General features: G+C 50.0%; 1 protein-coding gene across 2 annotated transcripts in view; it reads right to left on the bottom strand.

The window, feature by feature from the left end:
* The window catches only part of ESRRB (estrogen related receptor beta), a 172,385-nt gene that overhangs the window by 22,528 nt on the left and 125,925 nt on the right, over window positions 1–23,932 (bottom strand). For both annotated transcript variants that reach the window (XM_040477791.1, XM_040477790.1), the window contains exon 3: window positions 15,105–15,221. In XM_040477791.1, the coding sequence (XP_040333725.1) occupies window positions 15,105–15,221 (117 nt within the window). The remainder of the gene's footprint in view (window positions 1–15,104; window positions 15,222–23,932) is intronic.

Genomic DNA, 23,932 nt, shown 5'->3' with positions numbered 1-23,932 from the left:
TGCTCTGGACTGAGAATGGTCAGCTTCTTCAACACAGAGACAGGGGACAGAGGTCTGAATTCCTCTGCCCTCTGCCTAAACAGACGCTGGTCAACTGTGTTTGTACGTATTATCTGCCAATGTGTTTTTATACTTTATCTAGAATACACTGCTCACAATTTTAGTAAATGAGATAATGGCATGGACTGGGTTCTCATCCTGAGCGCTGCAGCAAGATGCTGTATCATGAATCCTTTAAAAACAAATCACCAGATTCTAACGGTTGGGTCTGGCAGACATTATTAGTTGCCTACCCAACTATCTTTTCATCCCCTCTCTTTCACGCTAACAGAACCTGGGTTTTGTTTATAGAAACATCCTACCGCTAGCACTATAGTCCTACCAATCCTGGTTCCTACTTTCCCAGTTTCTGTGGTAGCAAGTGCTGGTCATATGACCTGGTTCCAGCCAATGGGCTGTAAGGGGAAGTCCATGTTGGGGGCTTCCGGGAATGGTTTTGCTTTTCTGGTACGAGAGACAGATATGTTTGGTGCAACTCTGTTGCCTTTCTCCTGCCCTGACCTGGAAGGTGAAGGTTAGAGCTGTGGCAGCCAAGTGAGGACGTCCAAGAACACCAAAAAAAGACAGAAAGAGCCTGGGAAATGCCAGCAACTGCCGATTCTCCAGAATCCCTGGTAGGTAGGGAAATCAATCTCCTTTATCGATGCTTAGGCTACTAGCAGTCAAGTTCTCGGTAACTTGCAGCAGAAAGCAATTTTAACTAATAAAACGGACAATTACTTCTTAAATTAGGATGCTTAAGTCTTACAAACACCAAATGGGGAAAAAAAAAAGAGAAGGCAACTTGAACTTGAAGTAAGAGTTGGCTTATTGTTTGTGTTCTCAGAGTTTTAGCAAACTATCTAAAAAAGTAGGCTCAGGGAGTATATTAAAATACTAATTAACTTATAATCGCTGTCTGGGATTATTAGATTCCATCATCTTATTGATACTTTCTGAATTTAAAGCATTCATAACACTTACACGTGAGCTATTCCAGATGTCTAAATACCGTAATGAATACACACCCTTTGTTGAACCACCGTTCAACACTGTCAATCCCTTAACACGTGCAGGCCAAAATTTAAGCATTCACAAATTTGCTAAGAATACAAAAAGATCAATAATCCCTGGAATCCTGTGCAGGATGTTCCTGTGCAGACTGAGTCCTGTAGTTGACCTCAGGACTAGACAGGGAGCCAACACGACAACACCCCTAAATCTTGTAGACAAGAATATAAGGAGAAGGTCACATCTACCGAGCAGCCGTTACTTGGTGCTGCCCTCTGCTCTGAGCATTTCACGTAGGGACTGCAACAACCCTAGAGGGAGATTCTATTAGCCCGTTTTACAGATGGAGAAATTGAGGCGAAGCGAGGGTGAGTAACTTGCCGAGACCACACAGGTAGGAATGCAGTCTGACTTTGACCTCTGAGAACAGTTACAATTCTCACCTTCTCGTTCAGGCAATTCCTGCCAGATCTTTTCAGGCTGGCACTGTTAAAGGCTCCCCACTGTTGCTAGTCCTGGGGTCCATCACCACTTCTGACTGGTTCCCATGATCACACTCACCCCTCTGTAAATAGTGCCTTCGTTAAATCCTCTTTGGTGGCCTGTGAGGGGACATCGGCTCCTGCCCAGCCCTGACCAAGACAATGGGGAGGTGAGATGTGCTCAGTCACCCTTGCAAGGAACAGGGGGAAAGGGAGCGTGAACGGGAGAAGGAGCCAAGTCCATGCTGAGATGCTTCATCACAAGGCCTGAAAGCAAAGACCCAGAACCTTCCTGGCTGCAGCTTGCCAGGCATGCCTGGTGACTCTGTTTGGAGGGTAGCAACTGTATGGGGGTGCACAGAGGTCTGTGCCTCTAAAGCAGAAGAAAGAAGCCCTCGCCTCAGGGTCAGACCTGGATGGAATCCCTGATTCTACCCCCCCAGTACCTGAATGACCTGGAACAAGTTTCTTCACCCTTCTGGGCCTCAGTTTCTACACCTGTACTAAAATAACAGTGTGGCACATCATAGGATTGTCGTTCAGGATTGAATGAGTTAACACACGTACAGCACTGAAGGTGGTGCCTGGGCGGCTCGTCGGTTAAGTGACTGACTTTGGCTCAAGTCATGATCTCCCTGTTCATAAGTTTGAGCCCCGCCTCAGACTTGCTGCTGTCAGCACAGAGACCCCTTCATGCCCTCTGTTCCCCTCTCTGTCTGCCCCTCCCCTGCTCATGCTCTCTCTCCCGCTCTCTCAAAAGTAAATAAACATAAAAAAAAAAGTTTAACTAAAAAACTAAAAATAAAATAATAAAGCACTTAAAATATTGTAAATGGCACCTAGAAAGTAACCATTAAGTGTCAGTTAATATTGCTATTATTAAAAATACTTCGGCCTTAAAACTGTTCCCTGTCGTGACTGTATCAATATCAACATCCTGGCTGTGATACCACACCAGTTTTGCAAGCTGCTACCACTGGGAGAAACGGTATTACTTCTGACAACTACATGTGAATCTACAATTATCTCAAAAATAAAAAGATTCAAAAAAATTTTTAGCTGCTTGTGGAGATACGAAATGGTACAGCTGTTGTAGAGAACAGCTGGGCAGTTCCTCCAAAAGTTAAACTGAATTATCAGCCGTGTCTTATGATCCAGCAACTTCATTCCTAGGTATATCCCCAAAAGAACTGAAATCAGGAAACTCTAACAGGGTATTTGTATTTCAGTGCTCATGGCAGTAATACTCACAACAGCCAAAAGGTGGAAGCAACCCAACGATCTATCGACAGACGAATGGATAAGCAAAATGCGGGGTCAAACATGTAAGGGAATATTACTCAGTCGTAATAAAAAGGAATGAACTCTCGACACCTGCTACAGGATGGAGGAAACCTGAATACATTACACTAAGTGAAGGAAGCCAGACACAAAAGGAGAGATGTTGTAGGATTCCACTTATAAGAAATCTCTAGAATAGACAGAGAGCCGACTGGAGGTTACCAGGGCCGGGGGGGGGGGGGGGGGGGGAGAGACTGGGGGTTACCGTTTAATGAGTACAGGGTTTTCTGATTGGGATGATGAAGAAGTCTGGGAAATGGAATCGCTGTGAATGTGCTTAGTGCCACTGAATTGTGTACTTAAAAATGGTCTTCGAAACGGCAATGCAATCAAGTAACGTAAAATGCGTGAAAGTAACAAAGTGTTTGGTACACAGTAGGAGCTTCATAAATTCTTTCCTTTCTTCTGCCTATGGAAGGTGGCAGGGTCTGGCAGGAACTGACTGCCTTCTTGGAAAGAGAGAGAAACACACCCCCTTAGTTATAACAACATGAATCAGGTTCGTTAAACAAAACCCTTAAGGAACTTAAGGAACCCTTAAGGTTCAGAGAGGTTGAATAATGTGCCCAGGGGCACACAGCTCCCCGCGTTCTCTCTTGAATATGCCCACAGGGTGGAGCGCTGCCTCTGTCCAACCCGGGACACAGGTTCTGCCTTGGCTGCAGCTGTACGGCTCCCAGCCCCCACCAGGCTCGTCACCAGGCTGGGATCCCTCCACCCGCCGTGTCCCATTACTTCCCAACTCAGGGCACAGGAAATATTAAAGAAGACGCAGGGCCACTCTGGGGCCTAAAGTCCTGGCAAGGAGGGATGGCAGGCCCCCCAGACCTCCTGATCCCATGCCCATCTGCTGACCTCTCCCACCCACCGCAGGTGCATCAGCGTCCAGAGGCAGCGGCTGCCACGTCCTGGATCAGATGTCCACTTGCTGACTTGGTAAGATCAGCCTTCTGGCTTTTTTCTTAATGGAAGTAAAATAATTCCTGCTTCCCTCCACCTCCCTCCTTTCTTCTCATTTTCCCTCCCTAAGCTGGACAAGATCCCAGTCTTTCGGAAGTAAAAATAGCCACGTGTGCAGGGGGCACAGCAGCCGGGGACAGTTCAAGTTTCTTTCTTTTCTAGCCAGGCACTAAAAATAACCAGCTGAAGCTCTGAAAAGCGTGGCCCTCTGCACCTGGCCCAGGCAATGCCCCTGTCACATTTCTCCTCCCACAAGAAAGGCTCACACCAGGCTGAAGAGAGAAAGGCCCCCGAGCCCGTGTCCTCTGGCCTCCTCTGCAGAGCTGCTATCCATGTCTAAGGGCAGGATCTCTCCTGACACGGCCAAGTTTTTCATGGTCAGGACCCTTCCCCTCACCTTACCCAGAAATCCCACCCTCCCAGCCCACCCCACCTCAATTCAGTGTCCCTGGTTTATGAATGATGTAAACAGGTGCACATTTGTGCAATGCTTCACAGTTTACAAAGCTATTTCCAAATCTCATTAACTCTGCATAACAATATTGAGGGGGGAGAATTATTATGTGGAATATTATTATTGTTATTATTCCCATGTGAAAACTGAGGCTCAGAAAAGAGGGGTAACTTGCTCAGGGTCACACAGCCAGGAAATTTTGGAGGGAGGATCTGAATCTTGACCTCCAAATCCTATCTCCTTTGCTTTGAACTTGAGGCCACCAGTCTGTGGGATCACTGGGGTGCCCTGGAAAGCCCTGGAACAATACAGACTTTGACTACTTACTCCTTTGAGGTTCTGAGTCAGTAGGTCTGGCATGATGTCCAGGAATGGGTAATTTTTCAATGCTCCTCCAGTGGTTCTGATGACTTTCCAGATCTAGGAGCACTACACTAAACCTGTTTTAGTCAATACTTGATCTGACCAATATTCTTCCTTGGGGACTTAAGGGTTGACTCTGCCTACAAGTTCTACAAAATGACAGCTGACTCATCTCTAACAGGGAAAACCACCAAGAAGGTGATGTGGGTATCCAGAAGCTGCAGGTCATGGGGGCATGCTGACGGGTGCCCCAGCAGAGCAGACGAGTACCCTAAGCACTCGTCTACACCCCTTGCACATGGGGGGCTTCCTTTAGCTACCTGTCCTGCGGGGAGTTCTGGGTGATGGGTGAGCTCACCTTGCTGCCTAGGACAGGATGGCTATTTGGGGCTGCCTCTTACCCTGGTGCCAGATCATAATGGTGACAGCCTCACGCCTGACTCACTAAAAGTCAAGAGAGCCTCGTGAGTGGGTAAACCCACGTGCTACCTAATATTCTGGGATTTGTGCCAACGGTCCCTGGTGGGTACCATGGCACTGAGTGAGGAGCCCCGGCCTCCTGTCTATTAAAGTATTCATCTCTTGCTGCTCTCTCCCTTGGACCCTTCTCACTCGGGCCATCATGGGCCCAAGACCATTTCAGCAAGCCTGGGTTGGTCCTGCATTCCGAGCCACCAAAAAGTCTCCAACACCGTGCATGTGACAGGGCCAGGCTATTTAGACTCAGTCTCTCTTTCCTTCCTTTCCCTTTCTTTTTCCCTTTGAGGAAAAGCTACAGGCTTTGCTACTGGCCAAACCATCAGTTTTGAGTTGGGATGGGCTTCTTACAAGGAATTCTCACATAACCAAAGAGACTAAATACCACCCAGCTCTGTTATTTACTAGCTGCGTGGCCTTGGACAAATTAAACTCAGTTGCACCGTATCAGGCATGGCAAATAGCTGTTGGCTGTGCCGCTGCCTTCCGTTTCCTAGTCTGTGGCAGACATTGCTAATAGGTCACAGCCCTCTTGCCTACTGATCCCAACTGTGCCTAAGCCTTTGGATGACGTATCTAGGTGGCCACTCCCCCTGCCACAGCTGATGGTAAAGGCAATTTACCATCCGGGAGACTGAATTGTTTCTCAGGTTCTTTCTACCTCTAAAACTCTGATTCTGTAATAACAGGTCTTAATCTGACTCCGGGAACCTCTGAGGTGGGCTTCAGGGGTCCTGCGAAGCTCCTAAAATCGTCTGCAAAATTTTACGTGCAAGTACTTGCGTATGTTTTATGGTAGAATTCCCACCGGATTTTCAGAAGAATTCATGAGCCCCTAAATCAATAACCACTGGGTTAGAGGCTGTCACAGTAAACATCATGCAAACGAATGACTAAATAAGATAATTTCAGATTGGGAGAAGTTCAGTGAGGAAGTAAACAAAGGGGTATGATAGAAACGAAGTGGGAAGAGAGGCCTTTCCGAGATGACATTTAAGTTAGATCTGCAAATATGAGGGGACAGCGTTCCAGGCAGGAGGAACAGTTCAGAGCTCCTAGGGTAAGCAAGAGCCCATCATGCTTGAGGATCGAAAGTCAGCCAGTGAGGCTGGAGGAGAGTGGGCAGGGGTGAGGGGGCAGGAAAGGAAGGGGACCAGATGACACTGAAAAGGTAGGGAGGGGCTAGACCATGCAGGAAGGATCTTGAAGATCAGACTACAGTGCTTAGACTTTATTCTAAGTACAATGGAAAGTCTTTGAATGATGTGAAGCAAAGTGACAGAATCATATTAGTGCTTTAAAAAGATCCCTCTGGCTGCTACGGGGATTGGATTCAACACGAAGTGGAATCGGAAGTCCAGTTAGGAAAGTGTTGCGATGGTCCAGGAAGAAGATGGCACTTCCCTGGATCAGGGTCATGGCCATGGAGATGAAGAAAAGGGGGAGGATCTCAAATACAGTTTGGACACTGACTCCAAAGGAGTCCAGGATGACTTCTAGGTTTTGCTTGAGCAAGGAGTAAATAGGGGTGCCGTTCCTGAGATGGGGAAGACTAGGGTTTGGGGGGAGGGGTGGGGCACAGCTAGATGTACCCTCTGGGTGTGTTGAGTCTGAGATGCCTCATAAGCACGCCAAGTGGGCATGCCAGCAGGGCAGTCAGGCACTAGCATCAGAATGCACGGCAGGAGGTGGAACTGCAGGTCTAAGACTGAGAGTCAATCTGTATCAAGTCTTGGACCTAGAAGGGATCGCCTGCAGGGTGCCGGTGAAGAAGACCTTGGTTCCAAGTCCCAAATAACACCAACATGTAAAGAGCAGGAAAGAGAAGCATTTGCAAAGAGGACTAGATAAACAGCACAGTGAGAGAGGTAAGGAGAAAACCAGGCAAACAGGAGGGCAGAGAAGCCAAGAGAAAGGGGCACAAAGGCTGGCCACGTGTTTGGAATATCGCCGAGAGGCTGAGTCAGGGAAGACGGGACAGGTTCGGCCACCCAGGGGGTATGGGGGCAGGCTCAGGGCTGTGGTCAGGGGTGCGGTGTGACCAGGGCAGACTGAGGGTAAAAGGCTCAACATACTCAAAAATTGATTCCAGGGGCACCTGGGTGGCTCAGTCGGTTAAGAGTCTGACTTCTGCCCAGATCTTGATCTCATGGTACGTGGGTTCGAGCCCTACATCAGGCTCTGTGCTAACAGCTCAGAGCTTGGAGCCTGCTTTGGGTTCTGGGTCTCTCTCTCTCTCTCTCTTTCTCAAAAATGAATAAATATTAAAAAGAAACTTTTAAAAAAATTGGTTCCAGCAGGGTCTGAGATCTAACAGGTAAGGCAGATGAGGAAAGCATCTTTAAGAAAGCAGGCCAGGAAAATAACTTTTTGAATAACGTAAAAGTGCAAACCACAAAGGAAAAAACAGATAAATTCAATTTATTAAAATTACTAACTTCTGGGGGCACCTGGGTGGCTCAGTCGGTTAAGCGGCTGACTTCGGCTCAGGTCATGATCTCACAGTCCGTGAGTTTGAGCCCCGCGTCGGGCTCTGTGCTGACAGCTCAGAGCCTGGAGCCTGTTTCAGATTCTGTGTCTCCCTCTCTCTGACCCTCCCCCGTTCATGCTCTGTCTCTCTCTGTCTCAAAAATAAATAAACGTTAAAAAAAAAAATTTAAAAAAAAATTACTAACTTCTGATCATCAAAAGACTCCATCAAGAGAAGGAAGCCACAAATGGGGAGCTTTTTACAACACCAACAACTGAAAAGTGACTAATAAAATGACCAGAACATATACAGGTTTCTACAACCAATGAGAAAAAAATAAAGTAGAAAAACAGGGAAAAGACTCAGACAAGCATCTCACAGGAAAGGAATCCCAAGTGGCTAGACCACATATGGAATATGCTTATCTGGCAGTGAAGAGAATACATACCAAAGCGATAAGAAAACACTAGTTTATATGCACTAAATAAGTGTTGGCGAGGATGGGGCAGCTGGGTGGCTCAGCTGGTTGAGCATCCTGCTCTTGATTTTGACTCAGGTCATGATCTCCACGGTTCGTGAGATTGAGCCTCGCCTCAGGCTCTGTGTTGAAAGCACAGAACCTGCTTGGGATTCTCTCTCTCCTCTCTCTGCCCCTCACCCTGCTCTCTCTCTCTCTCTCTCTCTCAAAAATATTAAAAAAAAAAAAAAAAGTGTTGGTGAGGATATGGGACAACCAGAACATCCGAACACCAGTGGTGAGTCAGTACAACGAAATAAAAAAGAACTTCCTATCATCTCATAAAGCTGAAGACGCACATACCTGTGGCCCTTCTACCCCCAGCCTGAAACCCCTTATGCATGTGCACTGGGACTCAAGGCAGCACTGTTCCCTCAGCACTAGAAAGGAAAAACAGACTCTCCCAAACTCATCCAGTGATACTCTAGTTCAGGAGTTTGCAAACTAAGGGCTGTGGGCTAAACCCAGTCCTTTGTCTGTTCATCAGAACACAGCCCTGTTCCTACATTTCTATATTGTCTGTGGCTGCTTTCCTACAGTGGTGCGAGTTACATAGCTGCAACAGAGACGTTCGGCTCCCAGAGCCTAAAATATTTATTTTCTGGGGGACTCCTGTTATAAAGAAATGGAAATGAATGGATTACAGCACCGTGCAACAAGGGCATTCACCTCAGAAAAATAATTTTTTTAAGTAGGTTCCATGCCCAACATGGAGCCCAACACGGGGCCTGAACTCATGACCACGAGATCAAGACCTGAGCTGAGATCAAGAGTCAGATGCTTAACCAACTGAGCTACTCAGATGCCCCTCATTTCAGCAATAAATATACACAGTATAATTTCATTTAAAACAACAACCCCCCCCAAGATATTCATAGAGATATAAACACATGATAAAACTATTAGGGGCACCTGGGTGGCTCAGCTGGTTAAGCGTCCAGCTCTTGACTTCAGCTCAGGTCATGCTCTGCCCCACATCTGGCTCAGCGCTGACATCGCAGAGCCTGCTTGGGATTCGCTCTTTCTCTCCTTCTCTCTATGCCCCTCCCCACCCTTGCTCTCTCAAAATAAATAAATAAACTTAAAAAAAAAAACCAGTACTACATTAAAAAAAAACTATTTGAAAAAAGCAAAGGCAAAATAATGTGAAACAGAGTTAAGTTACCTCTGAGGGTAAAGTTACCTCTGAGGGCACAAACAGAACCTGAAAAGGATAGTTGTTTTTTTTTTCCTTACATTGGATGGAAGGTACCAGTATTCTTTATACTTTACGCATATTTTTGGCATGTAACAGTATCTGCCCACTTAAATGCATTTTTTCATTTTTCCATACCAGTAGAGTTTTAGCTGGACAAATGGCATCCCAGCTAAAGACTACAATTCCCAGACTTCCTTGTACAGGTGTCGCCATATGACCACGTTCCACCAATGGGCTGTGAATGGGAGGAACAGGTTCTGTTTCTGGGTCCCATCTTTCCAATGATCTGGCTAGGCTACACTTCCTCCTGGCTGCCTGAAAAGATGCTGATAACTGGGTCCACCTTCTATAAGAATGGCCAAGCTGCCAACCAGTCCCAGATCACCTTTGACCTCTGGACTGTTACATGAGAGATGAGAGAGGAGTACACTTCCATCCTGCTTAAGCTTCTGGTTTTTGTTTGTTTTGAGAGGGGAAGAGAATCTTTTTTTTTTTTTTTATAGAAGCTTAGCCTTAGCCTAACTAATATACTCTAAATTTTGTGAATCTACTTGATGTTTGCTTTTTTAAAAAAAATATTTATTTTTAAGATAGAGAGAGACAGAGTGCGAGCAGGGGAGGGGCAGAGAGAGAGGATGACACAGAATCGGAAGCAGGTTCCAGGCTCTGAGCCGTCAGCACAGAGCCTGACATGGGGCTCGTGAACCGTGACATCATGACCTGAGCCCAAGTCAGACGCCTAACTGGCTGAGCCATCCAGGTGCCCCGATGTTTACTTTTTAAGGAAAAAAAAAAATTTTTTTTTTAAGCAGGTGGGGTAAAGAAGTGGATGTAATAAGTGGGGAAACTTTGTTGAAAAGGGGAGCACGGAAAAGTAGCAGTGAAGGGTGAATATACAGTTGTGGATTTTTTAAAATTTTATTTTATTTTTATAAAGGGAGAACAAAAGTAGGTTTGGTGTGTGCGATGAAAATGATCCAGTAGTGAGGAAGCGACTGATGATGCTAGAAGCAGAAATGATACTCCAGGACTGAAGTCCCTGATAAAGAAGGAGAAAGAGCCAGAGCACAGGTCAGGAGACTGGCTTTTGACAAGAGCAGAGATCGCTCTCACTGGGGGGGGGAGACAGAAAACAACAAGTAGATTTGCGGATCCAGCAGCAGGTGGATAAGAAACTCCCCCACTTGCTTGTTTCTACTTTTTCAAGAAAATGGAAAGCAAGGTCATTAGCCAAGGATTGGGAAGAGAGGCTATGGGAGATTCAAAACTCCCTTCTGGATCACAGAAGAAAATCAATTATATCACATGATGCAGAATATCTATCTCCAATCCTACTTTGTGGTACCACTCCAGGGCCTTCCCTGAAGAGTAGAGAGCATGATGAAAATGGCTATGATTATGATTCCCATTTTACAGAGGAGAAAAGCAGGCTTACAGAGGTTTAAGTAAGGCACCCAAGGAGCTGATTAGCAGTGACACTGGGGACTCACCGGGTCTGTATGACCACGGAACCAATTATTCAATGCTCTGGCACACCCAAAGTCCTGAATGAACAGTAGTAAGATTTGGCACAGACAAGATCATCCTCTATGACTTCATTCAGTCAACATTTCCCCAGCCAGAGGTCATCGGGTCATCGTGCCTGAGTGGCCCAGACGCTTCAGGCCACACGGGAAGATCTCGTGAACTGTCAGACGTGTGCGTGCGTATGCATCTGTGTGCACGCGTATGAGACGGAAAGCGGTCCGAGGGAGATACAGATACATATCGGCATTCTTGGGCTCTCGTTCAGAACTATTCTCCGAAGTGCTGAAGAGGTGGTTTGTCTCAGAGCACTAATGCATTTTGGAAAAGAGAAAGAATTTTTAAAGGCAAGCCATCTCTCATCCTCTTTCTTCATTCACGGGGCCAGAAAAGTGGTATTTCTGGCAGGGGCTAGAGGCAGAATACTCTATAAATACAAAGCCATTAAATCCCATGCAGCGGGAACCTGATCGGAGCCTCCTTTTAATTTCCTGACATGAGCTGGCCACTAACCCAATTACCCAGAATCCCCGGAGGAGCCCTCCGCCCTCCCAACAAGCACAAAGAGAGTGAGAGCATATTGCATGGATGTCGGCCCAGCTTTCACTGAAATCAAATATCTTTTAGAAAACACTTGGGGAAAAGGCAGGCAAGGGCTGAGGGGAGGAGGAAGTGGAGCGGGACAGGGAGGCTGCTGGCCCGAGGCAGGTGAAGTGAGGTGAGGAGAAGGTGAAGTTCGCAGGACAGGCCTTCCAGGGAGAGCTGCTGAAAGCCCAGAGCCATGCTGAAGCGTGTGGGCTTCCTGTGAAAGGCAGCAAATGGTTTTCCAGGTTCTTCGGCTCAGAGGCTGGCAGGCCACACCCCAGCCAGGCGGGGAAGCCCAACTATCGGGGGAGAGCCGCTCCGCTGCTGTCCCGAGGGGACCTCTCATCCTGACTTTACACCCCAGACAGGGGGCCAGCCCCAGACGGAGGTCACCCCTGAGATGCCCACCAGCGAATCCAGGAGGAAGATCAGGGTGGCCAGTATGTCTCACCTCACGCGAGACCGCCTTTGAACCAACTACTCTAATAACACGCCCAGAAAGGTGACGGCTTAAAGCAATCCCACGGTGGACTTCACCAAGGAGTCATTCCACGTGGTCCCCCCGCCCCACTTGACCTGCAGGTATCAACACCCCTGCTCCCCAGGTGAAGAGATGGAGGCCCAGGAGTGTGAGCCAGAGAGAGAACGCACACGGCAGGATTCCCTCAGAGCTAGGAGCGAGGGCGCAGGCCCCAACCCTCAACCCAGTGTGCATTTTGTGTCTGATTTCTTATGAAGAGAAAAGTCACTTTTTTTCTCTGAAAAAGCAGACTTTCACACACTGGATTTGCTTAAAGTGAGACAGACCTGGGTACTGCCTACGTGGAACAGTCGATGATGATGATTCCAGAGCCGACGGCGGCCCCAAGGCAGGGGGGAGGCTGAGTCGCAAGAAGTCCCATCACCAGAGTTTCCCCTCTCTCCCCCACCCCCACAGGTGCTGGCCCCCAAATTATGAAGCAGTGTCTAAGGTGTTTTACTTGCGAAAAGAAAAACTGTAAAAGACAGGGGCGCCTAGGTGGCTCAGCGGGTTAAGCATCTGACTTTGGCTCAGGTCACGATATCATGGTCTGTGGGTTCGAGCCCTGTGGCAGGCTCTGTGCTGACAGCCTGCTTTGGATTCCGTCTCCCTTTCTCTCTGGCCCTCCCGCCCCCCCACCGCACACACGCTGTCTAGAGCTGCTGGACAGAAGATAGGAAACAGCTTAAGATGTGCAGGTGAGGTAGGGAGGAGGGGGAGCGGACATTCGCATCCCTTCTCCAGCCTCCTGCCACCCCCACACTTCTGCACAAGACCCGAGACCCGGGACCCTGGCCCCTGGTTCCTCCAAGTGAGGCCCACCCCAGATCCTTCAGGAGGAGCGGCTCCCAGGGGGGCTGCAGCCTGCCTCTCAGAGTCGGGCCAGAGTCTGGGGGAAAGCAGAGGGAGGGCAGGGAGCCTGTGCCCGCCCCAGGGGCCCAGGCTCCTGCTCACGAGGTGGTGGGGGGACAACCAAACAAAAGCAGGAGCCGGGGCAGCTGCCAAGAGCCCCCACCTGGCAGGGGCCCAGGCTCCTCAATGAGGCATGCTCCTCCTCAGGGGGCTGGTCCCCGTGGAGCTTCTGATGGCAGGATCCCGCCAAGGCTCTGCACTGCAGGGGACAGAAACTAAATGGAGGCACTCGGCTTTGTCCGCTCCGGGAGCCTTTGTGTCATCCTGTCCCCTCTGGATTTAGAACTGCCAGCACTGGGGCGGCGTGGCGGAGGGGAGGGTTCTGCGGACGGCCCCTCCTCCCCTCCTCCTCCAGGCAGAGCTCCGGAAAGGGCCTCTCCAGGCTGGGCCCAAGGGGTGTCAGATGCCCCTTGCTGCCACCCTAGAGAGAAACCATGCAGGGGGTTCAAGTGGTGGTCCCTCCCTTTTTCCTCATCTCTCCTTCCCCTTCCCACGCTCTTCAGCTCACAATCCCGGGGTGAGGGTGGGGTGGCCTGGGGTTGGGGCAGACATGGCACAGAGCATGGGGAAACTCCAGGCTCTGGGCCCAGCTCCCCACACATCGGCAGAGCCTGAGGGTGGGAAAGACCTTGAGCCCCAAGCCCTACAGGACTCCATTCTGTCATCGTTAAAATTCAGGAGCATACTAATAGCACGGCAGCTCCCCTCTGCTCCAAGTTCCCCAGATGCTGTGAAGTAAGCAATGAGAGTCCACAAACTACAACCAGAAAAGGCCAATGCACAGCTGGCCCCCGGCCTGACCCAGTGCCCTCATGCCCAACTTCCAGAACAAGGCGGTAGCCCCCGTCCCCAGGATTTATGAGCTAGCTTCTCTAAGACTTAGAAACCCTTAGGCTGGCTTCCAGCAGCCCTCGGAGGAGGAAGTCTAGAGGCCAGCACTGAAGCATACTGCTGAGGACCCCTGTGCCTCAGTTTCCTCATCTGTGAACCCCAGGATGCTCTGGAGGAGCAGAAAGAGCCTGGTGTAGCAATCAAGGGACCCTGGTCAGTCACTAACTCGGGTCACACCCTACACAAGGGTATGACTCAAATTGTGTAGAATCAAAATGAACTCACAATCTTTCAGGAGGTCTAACACAGCCCACTTTTAGTCTAGAAAGAAGACTGTTCTTACTTGACCACCCCTCCCCCCCAACGAAGCAGCTGGCATGTTTCTAAATAACTGAGTGGCTTCACCATCTCAAAGGTGTTAAATGAAGAGGCTAACGAGAAATGTGGTTTAAAGGGCAACATGCTATGTAGACATCGGGGTAGCTGAGGAACTGCTTCAGGAGCATGTTTAGAGGTGGGCACGCTGGGCCAGCTGGGGTGGTGCACGCGACGGAGACCAGAAGTCTCTTATTTCCCCAACACGGCAAGGTCCAAGTTGTCCTACTGACAAAGCATCAATTAAATTAGCGCCTTCTTCCCCAGGGATGCAGGGAAAGGAGGATGAGAGGAGCGCTGGGCTTCCAGAAGCCCCCTCTCAGGGAGGGACTACATTCGAGACCAGCCCATTCCTTTTCACTCCCAGCCCCTCCCCCATCACACAATCTTCAACACGCACCTCTTTTCCTGCCTCCTCCCCCTTCTGGAAAGGTTCCAGGGCCCAGAACCATAAAAGCGGATGTGTAAGAACTTCCACCAGCTCCCTCGAAAGTTGCAGAAGAGGAGAAACACACACACACACACACACACACACACACACACACGCACGCACACACACACACACAGACGCACACACATCCCCCAAGATGGACCTGGGCAAGGGTCATCAATCTGAGCAGATCAAGAAGGAAGGGGATGAAGGGGAGCCCAGAGAAGTGTTGCCCAAATAATGAGAAGCCTACCCCTCCCAGGGTGGACCAGGGGCCTCGCCCCAAAAGGAGGGCCTTCCCCAGAGGGCCAAGCCAGCTTTCTAGGGCCCAAGTGGGGTCGGGATTTTCCAGAGAATCCTTAATGCGGAACTTCCGATGCCTGCCCCGTGCCCCCCTCAGCAGTGGAGCTGTGAGGCGGCCGTAAACCCGCGTGCAGGGTGCGTGTGAGAGAGGAAAGGGGGGCGCCCCAGGGAGCAGGGGCCCCACCTGGGATGCGTGCAGAGACTTTCCGGTCTGTGCCGCCCAGGGGGCAGGGACACAGGGGTCCGGGACGCCCAGTGAGAAGGGACCCTGGGCCTCGGTCGGAGCACAGCGTGGCCGTGCAGGCCTCTTACCTTCCTTCAGCATCCCCACTTTGAGGCATTTCATGAAGCGGCAGGCCTGGCAGGACTTGCGCCTCCGTTTCGTGATCTCACACTCATTGGTGGCCGGGCAGCTGTACTCGATGTTTCCTGTAACCAGACACAGACAGGCTTGCCACGTGCCCTCCCGGAGCCCCGCCCACCAGCCAAAGGCCGGATGGAGATGGACTGGCGGGACCTACGACTGCCCCTTATCCCGAGGTTTCCGTAGGGCAGTGGCTCCCACGGTGGGTGCTCGGAGGTCCCTGCCACGATGTTCCCGACCCTCTTAAATGCTTAGATCCCAGACCCGGAGGGCGGGGTGGGCCAGGCAGCCACAGCTTTGAAGAAGGGGAGCCCACAACTTTGAAGGCCCCACTGAGCTGGCATTTTACCCCAGGCACAGAACACCTCCTTGCACTGACCAGAATGTCAGTGCAGGCCACCGGCCCCTATGCCCTCCAGCCGGGGGTCCCAAAGCACGGGCAAAGCCTCCTGGAAGCTCTGCCCGCCCCGGGCCCAGGGCCTGTGTTCCGTGTCCCTCTCTGCACACCCGGGCCACCGCTTGCTGACCTTGAGAGAAATCACTTTCCTCTGAGTCTCAGTCTCCTCGTCTGCAAAGCGGTGTGTAGGATCTCCCACGTGAAAGCAGGAGCAAGGGCATTAAAAACGCTAAAGCACTAGGGCGCCTGGCTGGCTCAGCTGCCAGAGCACGGGACCCCTGATCTCAGGGTGGTTGGGTTCAAGCCCCTTGTTGGGCACAGAGCTTACTTAAAAAAAAAAAAAAAAGTAAAGCACTACTCAACGTAGCCGATTACATAACCACAGCCCTACTACAGAGGGAACTGGTGACCGTTTTCTGGTCTCGCCCCTTGAATGCATTCTAATAATGGCTACCATGAACCTGACCCACGCTCCCAGGAGGCTGTCAGCCCCTCGAAGGCAAACGCTTGTGCTGTTCACCACTCAGTCTCCCAGATACACCAAGATCAGCCCCTGCCATGCAGAAGCCATGCAAGAAAAACTTGTGGAATGAGTCACCGACAGAATCCTCATGGCAATCACGCGAGGTCGGTATTGACACTGCCCCCATGTTACAGGAAAGGCTGTGGCTGCCTTTCTAACACAGGGCATAGCGTCTCTCCCACGTCCTCTTACCTGCCTATAATTACTTAACATACGTTAAGTAATTATAGCATTGTGTAGCTATAAATGTGAAGAGAAAGGCAATGGGAAGGAAAGGGAGGTCCAGTGGAGTAGAGGAGAGAAAGGCAATTGGAAGGTAAAATGCAACAGTGACCCAGTGCTGTTCTGTTTTTATCTGGTCTTCTCAGCCCCTGTCCCAACTCTGGGAGGCCTGCCAGAGCCTGTGGTTTTCAGAGAACAGACTCTGGACTAGTGCAAATTCCCCTTGCCCACCCCCATCAGATGCCCACCTGAGGGAGCAGGGAGAAGGCTGCCCTCCTAACCCTCTCGTCAGGCCCAGGGACACTCCTCCAAAGCAGGGGTGCTTGTGGGCCCACCTCGCCTGGCAAGGACACTGCCCGGCATGGAGCACCCTCTGAAAGGTCACTCCTGGCCCGAGACAGAGCTTGAAAGGTTAGTTCCAGACCTGCCTGGCCTCCGAATCCCCCCTCTCTCCCCAGCCCCATCCACATTAGCAGTTCCAACAGCTGCCTTTACTGCGCACCTGCTCCCGTGCATGATCCACACGGGTGGTCACTCCTCACAAGGCCCCTCGGAGGTGGGCCCACCAGTGCCCCATTTCACAGGCCCAGCAACGAGACTAGGGGGTGCTGAAATGAGTTACTGAAGGCCACACAGAGCCCCTGTGCCACCTCTGCACTCCACAAGAAGCTTGGGGAAACCAGACAGGCCCCTCCCTGTTGCCACCCCAGCAGCTGAGGTGGTCTGGAGGAAGTCGGGAGGGTGCTGTCTTCCAGAATCCCTGTGCCTCAGCCTTCCCCTGTGGCCTATGGAAAATACTGACCGTTGGATTTTCTGAGAGCCAGCAGGAACCAAGCTGTGCCCCTGACAAAGGGCTCTGAGGTCATAAAATTGTAGCGCCCCCGATTACAAGGTGAGGGCTCACAAGAGCTTGCTGAGTATTCTCAGCCTCATTTAGTACTGGGGAGGAGACATGACTTGCCTGGGGCACCTTAGATCTCCATCTCTCTACGCACCTCTCTCTGAATTCCAGCCGCCATCACCTTATCACCTTTCTCCCTCCCATTTCTTGCAGGGCGGGGAGGAGGGTCTAAAAGTCCCCCTCGGTGCAGCAGGGTGGGAGAGGGCAGGAAGGGGAAGGGATAAGGATCCTGTGAGCCCCTCCCCTCTTATCCAGCCCTAACCATTTCTTAGGTCACTCTGGCTTGTGTGGCTTCTTGGCAAATAATTTCAGTATTTCCAGAAGCACAGTAATAAACAGGAGAAAAACACAAATATGAATTAATTCATCCAAGTCCATCTTGGCTTAGGAGGCTCTGTAGAGTTTGGTCCCTGCCACCATCCCACTCCCACCCCTCTCTCTCCAGCCTCAATATCCCTCCCCCTGCCCCCACTGTCCTGCATAATCATCAGTTCCTGGAACTCAGTGATAACACAGGCTTCCCGGCCTTTGTTCCAGCTGCTTAGAACAACCCCAGTAAGCTCCCTCCACCACCTCACCTGGCCCGTCTACACCTCCAGGTCCCACGGATACAGGTGCTACTCCTCACCGTCACCTGACTCCTACACCAGCTCCTCTGGAGTCCAGGCGCTCGGCACACACAGGAGGCACTCGGTACACGCCGAGAGCCAACACTAACAGGTGCTTCCCATGAAGCAGCTATTGGTGTGCTTTTCACATACTGCACCTTTAATTTTCCCAACAACTCTGGGAGGTAAACATCTTTTCCTCCACCTTATAGATGAGAGCAGAGTCCAGGATGAGTCAGAGCAAGGACTTGAACCCAGATGGTCTGGCTCCAGTCTTGCTCGGAACCACTGTGCAGTGAGCTCACAGGGCCCGTGGCGGCCCTGCGTTCACCTGGCAAGGCAACTCACGCAGCCTCGGGACGCCACTTGCATGCTGCTAGCCGTTCACCTTCACTGGTCTCGGCTGCACAGCCAACCTGTCATCCCTTGAAGGAGGACCGATCCCGGGTTTGGAGGGGCTGTCGCTCCAGCGGGGGGTCAAGAAATGCCTGCGATTTGGCACTGGTGCTCTCCCAGGACAAGAGGGTTGAGCATTAACAACAAGGATAGAACGGTGTTCCTGACCCTGCGCGTGCGTGTGCGCGTGCAAGAGAGAGAGTTCTGATTTTATTTATTTATTTTTGTTCCTTTCAATTTGTTTTATGGCCCTAGCGGCTGGCCGCCAGAAAGCCAGGCTGCTGGCCTTAACTTGTAATTTCTGTAAGTGCCTCCTCGATAAAGTGATGAGATTAATTCATCAGAATTTCGGTGGTCTCTGGAGGGCAGTCTAGGAGAGCTCAGGAGCAGGGAGGGGCATCTGTGGAACACACACACACACACACACACACACACACACACTCACCACCAGCTGAAGCATGGCAGGTTTGGAGGTGGGCCCTCATAGGACAAGGACCTAGCCAATGACTAGCATCAACTCAGAGTTCTAACACAGGAGTGTGCCCAGGACAGGCACAGGCAGACACTACTTCAGGTCACCTAACCTCTCTGGGCCCACTTCCTCATCTGTAAAATGGGCATATGGCACATGCCCGTCTTACAAAGTTGTGTGATACAGGGACAGAAAGCACGCACAGGGCTCAGCAGAGTCAATGTGTGGGCAAGCAAGGACTCAAGGCTGTGGTGCTTATTTTTACACGCAGGCAGTGCTGCCAGGGTAAATTCAGCAGAAGACTCCGGGTAAGTCTTTGACGTGAGGCCAGCCACCCATTCTGACATTTAAGAACACTAAGACTGGCGACCTCCGAGTTGGTGCGTCCGCACTTGTGGTAGGGAAGGGAGGAAGGAATGCTCAGAGCCTGACCTGGACTTCTGCGTGACCTCTGGCCTCGAGGCAGAGGGGAAATCCCCACCATCAGCTCCTTTGATCCTGTGCCCCAGGAAGGAAACCCCAAGGGCGTCACCATCAGCTGTCTCTGAACAGCTGCAGGGAGTGGGCAGTCCTCTCCCGTGGCTCAGGGGCTCAGGGGCTCAGGGCTGGGGCCTCAGAGCTTAGACAGGGGGCTCCTGGGGGACGCATGTCTCAGAGGCCGCTGGCTAACATCGGAGCCCGAATGGCCGCCATTTTAGGTCACTGCCGTGGAAGGGCTGGGCCAGTAGTCACTTGGCTCCACTTCCCTATCTATCTCACTTCTGGGGGACACAGGCCATCTCCTTCTGTGGGGCCCACTGTCCTCAACTGTCCACCCTTCCCTCTTCCTTACCTCCTAGCTCCATGATCTCATTCGTGCCACTGGCCTGGGCTATCACGTACTTGGTAAGGATGAGCAGCAAGAGGCAGGGCCTGTGCTCACACCCTTTCTTCCATCTGCCTGCTGGGTATTTCCACCTGCAAGTCCCTACGGTTCCTCACACCTCCTCAGCTGAACCCATCCTTACCCAGCCGACTCCTCTCATTGTGCTCCTTGTCTCAGCAAAACGATCACTAAACCGCCCCTACCCCCATCCCCACCTAGATCAGAAACTGAGGCGCATCCTGGATTCTTCCCTCTCCTTTATTCCTTTAAGGTCCTTCTCATCCTACTTCATTCACATTTTGTCCCTCCTTCCCCTATGGCCACAGCTCATCAGTGCCCACACTCACCTCCAGGCACTAGCCTCCTCTGTCTCTAGTTCCCTTTCCAGTCTGACCCCCACACTGCCCCTGGAGGGACGTTAATAATCTTTCTGTGCAAAACTCCACCATGGCACACCCCCTGTCTGCACACACATCCCACAGCCCGATAAATGGCAGCATGGGGCGGGAACTGCCACAGGAGAATGGACAAAGTAAAACCCAGAATAGCCAAAGATGACAAGCCATCGCTTCTCCGCCTTTGGGCTAAGATCAAGTGTAGTATCTAGATGACAAGCCATTTGTACTGCAGAGCCTCAGAAAGCCTCAGGCACCGAAGGCTCGAGATACGGCAGAAGATGTGGTGGGCTTTGGGGCCACAAACTGGGGAATTTGCTGGGAGGACTTGGCTACCATTCCACGTGGCCATCTAGGAGTCCTCCACAACCCACCCAAGAGAAGCCAGCTTCATCTCTGGAGGCTGTGAGCAAGTTAAGTTCTGGACTCAAGGACCCACTCTACTTCAGGCAGAAGGGAAGCTGAAGCTAAAACTAGGATGCCTGAACAGTGGGACCACCCAGCCCACCCCAAGCCCACTCCCTGAATCCTAGCAGTCTGCACACTCCACACCCAACCCCAAGATAGGAATTTGTAGGGTTCTTCTCTGGGAGAATGCACAGCATCAGAAAGAAGTCCAGCAGATGAAGATCAACAGAGGGAATGCTCCTTCTACCCTCTTTATCCCTATTTGCATTTAAGACAGACAGCCGAGGATTACCAATACATTTTTAAACCTCACAAAGCAATAATCAACATACTATCAACTTGAGAAGAAAAAAAAAAAAAAAAACCACACTGCATTCATGAAACAAGAACAGCATGCAATAAAAAGTTTAAAATGTATAAAATGGAGCTCCTAGAAATGAAAAATACAAAAGTCACAAAAGATTCAGAAGAGCTGAGGAGCTGCTACTCCAGAACAGAACAAAAAAATCCAAGAAATGGACGAGAGACTAGAAAAGATGTAAGAATTAGACAACGGATCCTAGAAGCTCCGCATCAACCATCACAAGTTTTTAAAAGAGAAAAAGGTGGGACAGGAGGTCGTCATGAAGGCAGAAACTGAAGAAGGGAGGGAGGGGGTGGAGGGTGGAAATTTCTAAGACCTGAAGAATATGAGTTTACAGACAAAAAGTCCTGCTGAAAGCCCAGCAGAATAAGTGAATAAAGATCTGGATAAAATTACAGAGGTGAAGAACAAATTAGTAGCTGCCAGGGGTCAGGGAGAGGAGAGCGGGGGCGGTGGTTATGGTATAAAAGGGTAAAGCCAAAGCTCTTCTGTATCTTGACTGTGGGATGGTCACAGGAGTCCATGAAGTGATACAACTGCATAAACTACACACACACACACTCAGAGTGTGTACAACCGGTAAAATCTGAATAAGGTGGGCAGATTCCATCAATGGCAATTGCTGATTGTGATACTGTACTATAGTTACGCAAGATGTTACCTTCGGGGCAAACTGGGTGAAAGGTATTCGGGATCTCTGCATCATTTCTTAAAACTGGGTGTGACTCTTCAATGATCTCAAAACAAAAACATGAAAAAATAAATAATAAAAAGACCTACAACACACAACAGAGGCTTGCGTCGTAAAATTTCAACCAGAGAAGGCAAAGAAAGAAAAGAGTCTAAAATTTTTCCGGCAGAGTAACAAAAAACAAGTCAAATACGGAGGATCGAGAATAAGACCGGCCACCATATCTGAAACCATAAGGGGAAAAAGTCAGACACACACACACACACACACACACACACACACACACACCCCTGTGCGCATCGCCACTTTTTTTCCCGCTTTGGCACTCATCATGTGACTTCATTTCTTTATCTGCTTTGTTCACTGAAGTTTCCCCAGCACCCAGAACCGTGTGCAGAAGTATGAGGTCTCTATATACAGTCTCTAAATGATGACTCCAACTTCTTGACGACAGCACCAGAAACTAAGAAAAGGAGCAACGGTGTCATGGGGGGGGGGGGGCGGGGGTGGTGGGGTGGAATCACTTAAAGCCAGAATTTTATACCAAGCCAAGATAGAAATCTCGGGGGTGAGGTGAAGGAATGAGTAAGGATATTTCCCTGCTTCCAAGGCATCAACAATTTTACCTCCCCTGCGCCTTTCCAGCACGTGCTCCCCCCAAAATGGAGGAAGCAAAAAGAGGAAGAGACAGAACCCAGAAAACAGGGGATCCAACCCAGGAGAAGAGTCAAGGACAAGTGGAGAAAGGACTAGCAGGAAGCAAAGACATTTAACCAAAAATTGTGAGGTAACCGTATTCTGACAATGGGAAGATTGGGAATGTGTGTGGTTGGATGGGTTGTATAATTGGAACAAATTCTTCGTTGTCCATAACAGGAAGTCAAGAAATAATGCCCAAATTGCCAACTCAGTAAACATAGCTGTAAAATCACAGTAGCAACTAAGAAGATAAACGCTAGAAGAAAGTTTTTCTTAAAGGGCTAACTTTGGATCACGAAGAGAGGAAAGAGAATATATGTGAAGGGCCAAGGACTGTCACTTTTCATTAGGACACTTACTTACATTTCTATCATACTTTTTTAAACTGCGTGCACACATTGCTTTGATAAAAAGCTAAAAGTTACCTTAAGAATTAAGTTTAAGAAATTGTCCAACAGCTCCTTATCACATAAAGAATGAAATCTAACCTCCAGGGCAAAGCCTACCAGGCTCGTCATGATCTGGCCAACTCTGACCTGTCTATCCTCATTTTCCTCAACCTGAGCCCTAAGGTGGTAGGTTCCACTAATACCTTTGGGACCTCCGATCCCTCTCCTACCTCCCTCCACCTGAAACCCTTCCTGGTAAATTCTCCCACAACCTTGAACCTCAGCTCATGATACCCTCTTCCCTTCTGCCCTGGGTAGGTTCACAAGCTCCTTCCTGTTTGCCCCCATAGGTCACACCCGCCACCTTCCACTTGAAGCAGCCAGCTGGGTGTTGCAGAATCAGGATTTTGTGTGTAGTCCTCCTTCTGAGCTACGTGCCTCCTGGGGATAGAGGTTACCGGGTCTCTCTCACTTTTGTATCTCAAGTACAAAGCAAATAAATTGATGGGGTGCCCAGGTGGCTCAGGTGGTTGAGCATCCAACTCTTGATTTCGGCTCAGGTTGTGATCTTCTGGTTTGTGGGTTCAAGCCCTGCGTCAGGCTCCTTGCTGACGCAAAGCCTGCTTGGGATCCTCTCTCTCCTTCTCTCTCTCTCTCTCTGCCCCTCCAGTGCACGAGTGTGCTCTCTCTCTCTCTCTCTCTCCCAAAATGAATAAAGAAACTTAAAAAAAAAAAAAAGCAAATAAATTGAAAGCAAAACCTCCACTTAGAGAATCCTAGAACTCAGCAGTGATCCGTCAGTTGTCAAATCCAACAGCCTGTTCCAGGCCCCCTATCCTGGTCCTTCCCAATGCAGAGACACCTAGCTCTTAAGATTTCATCTCCCTTCCCTCTGCAGGGACTCTTACAAGGTCTCGGATCAGTTCTCTATTCACCACATCGACGCCAAGGTGCTTCCGGTGGTAAGAGTGCATCATTATTCTATGTAGCATCACGAAAGGAAGCAATTCTGCCAATCAAACTACAACTGTGCTTCCTTGCCACTAGCATTTCCGTGTGTGTTCGCATTAAAAGATCTCTTTGAGATTTACTTAGAGATATGATCGTACAGCATCCTTGTGCATACACGGAAGAGAAAATAGAAGAAAAACAAATCAAAGGTGTCGCCAAAACTTCTCCAAGTGCAATTCTCCTGAAAGATTCTTGATCAAAGTCATTGTTTTTGTGTTTTCCCACAGAATCGTCCTCTCTGCCAATAAGGGAGCCAACCATGCTGTGCTTCTGAAGAATGTCCATTATCATCTCGGGGGTTACCTCCCAGGTCACTGGCCCCTTTCTGCAAGTTCTGATGTGCATGTGAGGGCAGGGTCAACCACATGGAGTAACCAGCACATAGCCCAATTCAGAGAGGTTGGCGGGGGGGGGGGGGGGGGGGGGGGGGGGGGG

This window comes from Herpailurus yagouaroundi, unplaced genomic scaffold (genome assembly GCF_014898765.1).
Source record: "Herpailurus yagouaroundi ecotype Mexico unplaced genomic scaffold, PumYag 141, whole genome shotgun sequence".
In the NCBI taxonomy this organism is placed as follows: Eukaryota; Metazoa; Chordata; class Mammalia; order Carnivora; family Felidae; genus Herpailurus; species Herpailurus yagouaroundi.
Note: the sequence above shows the minus strand (reverse complement) of the source record. Positions and strands in the feature narration are given on the sequence as shown.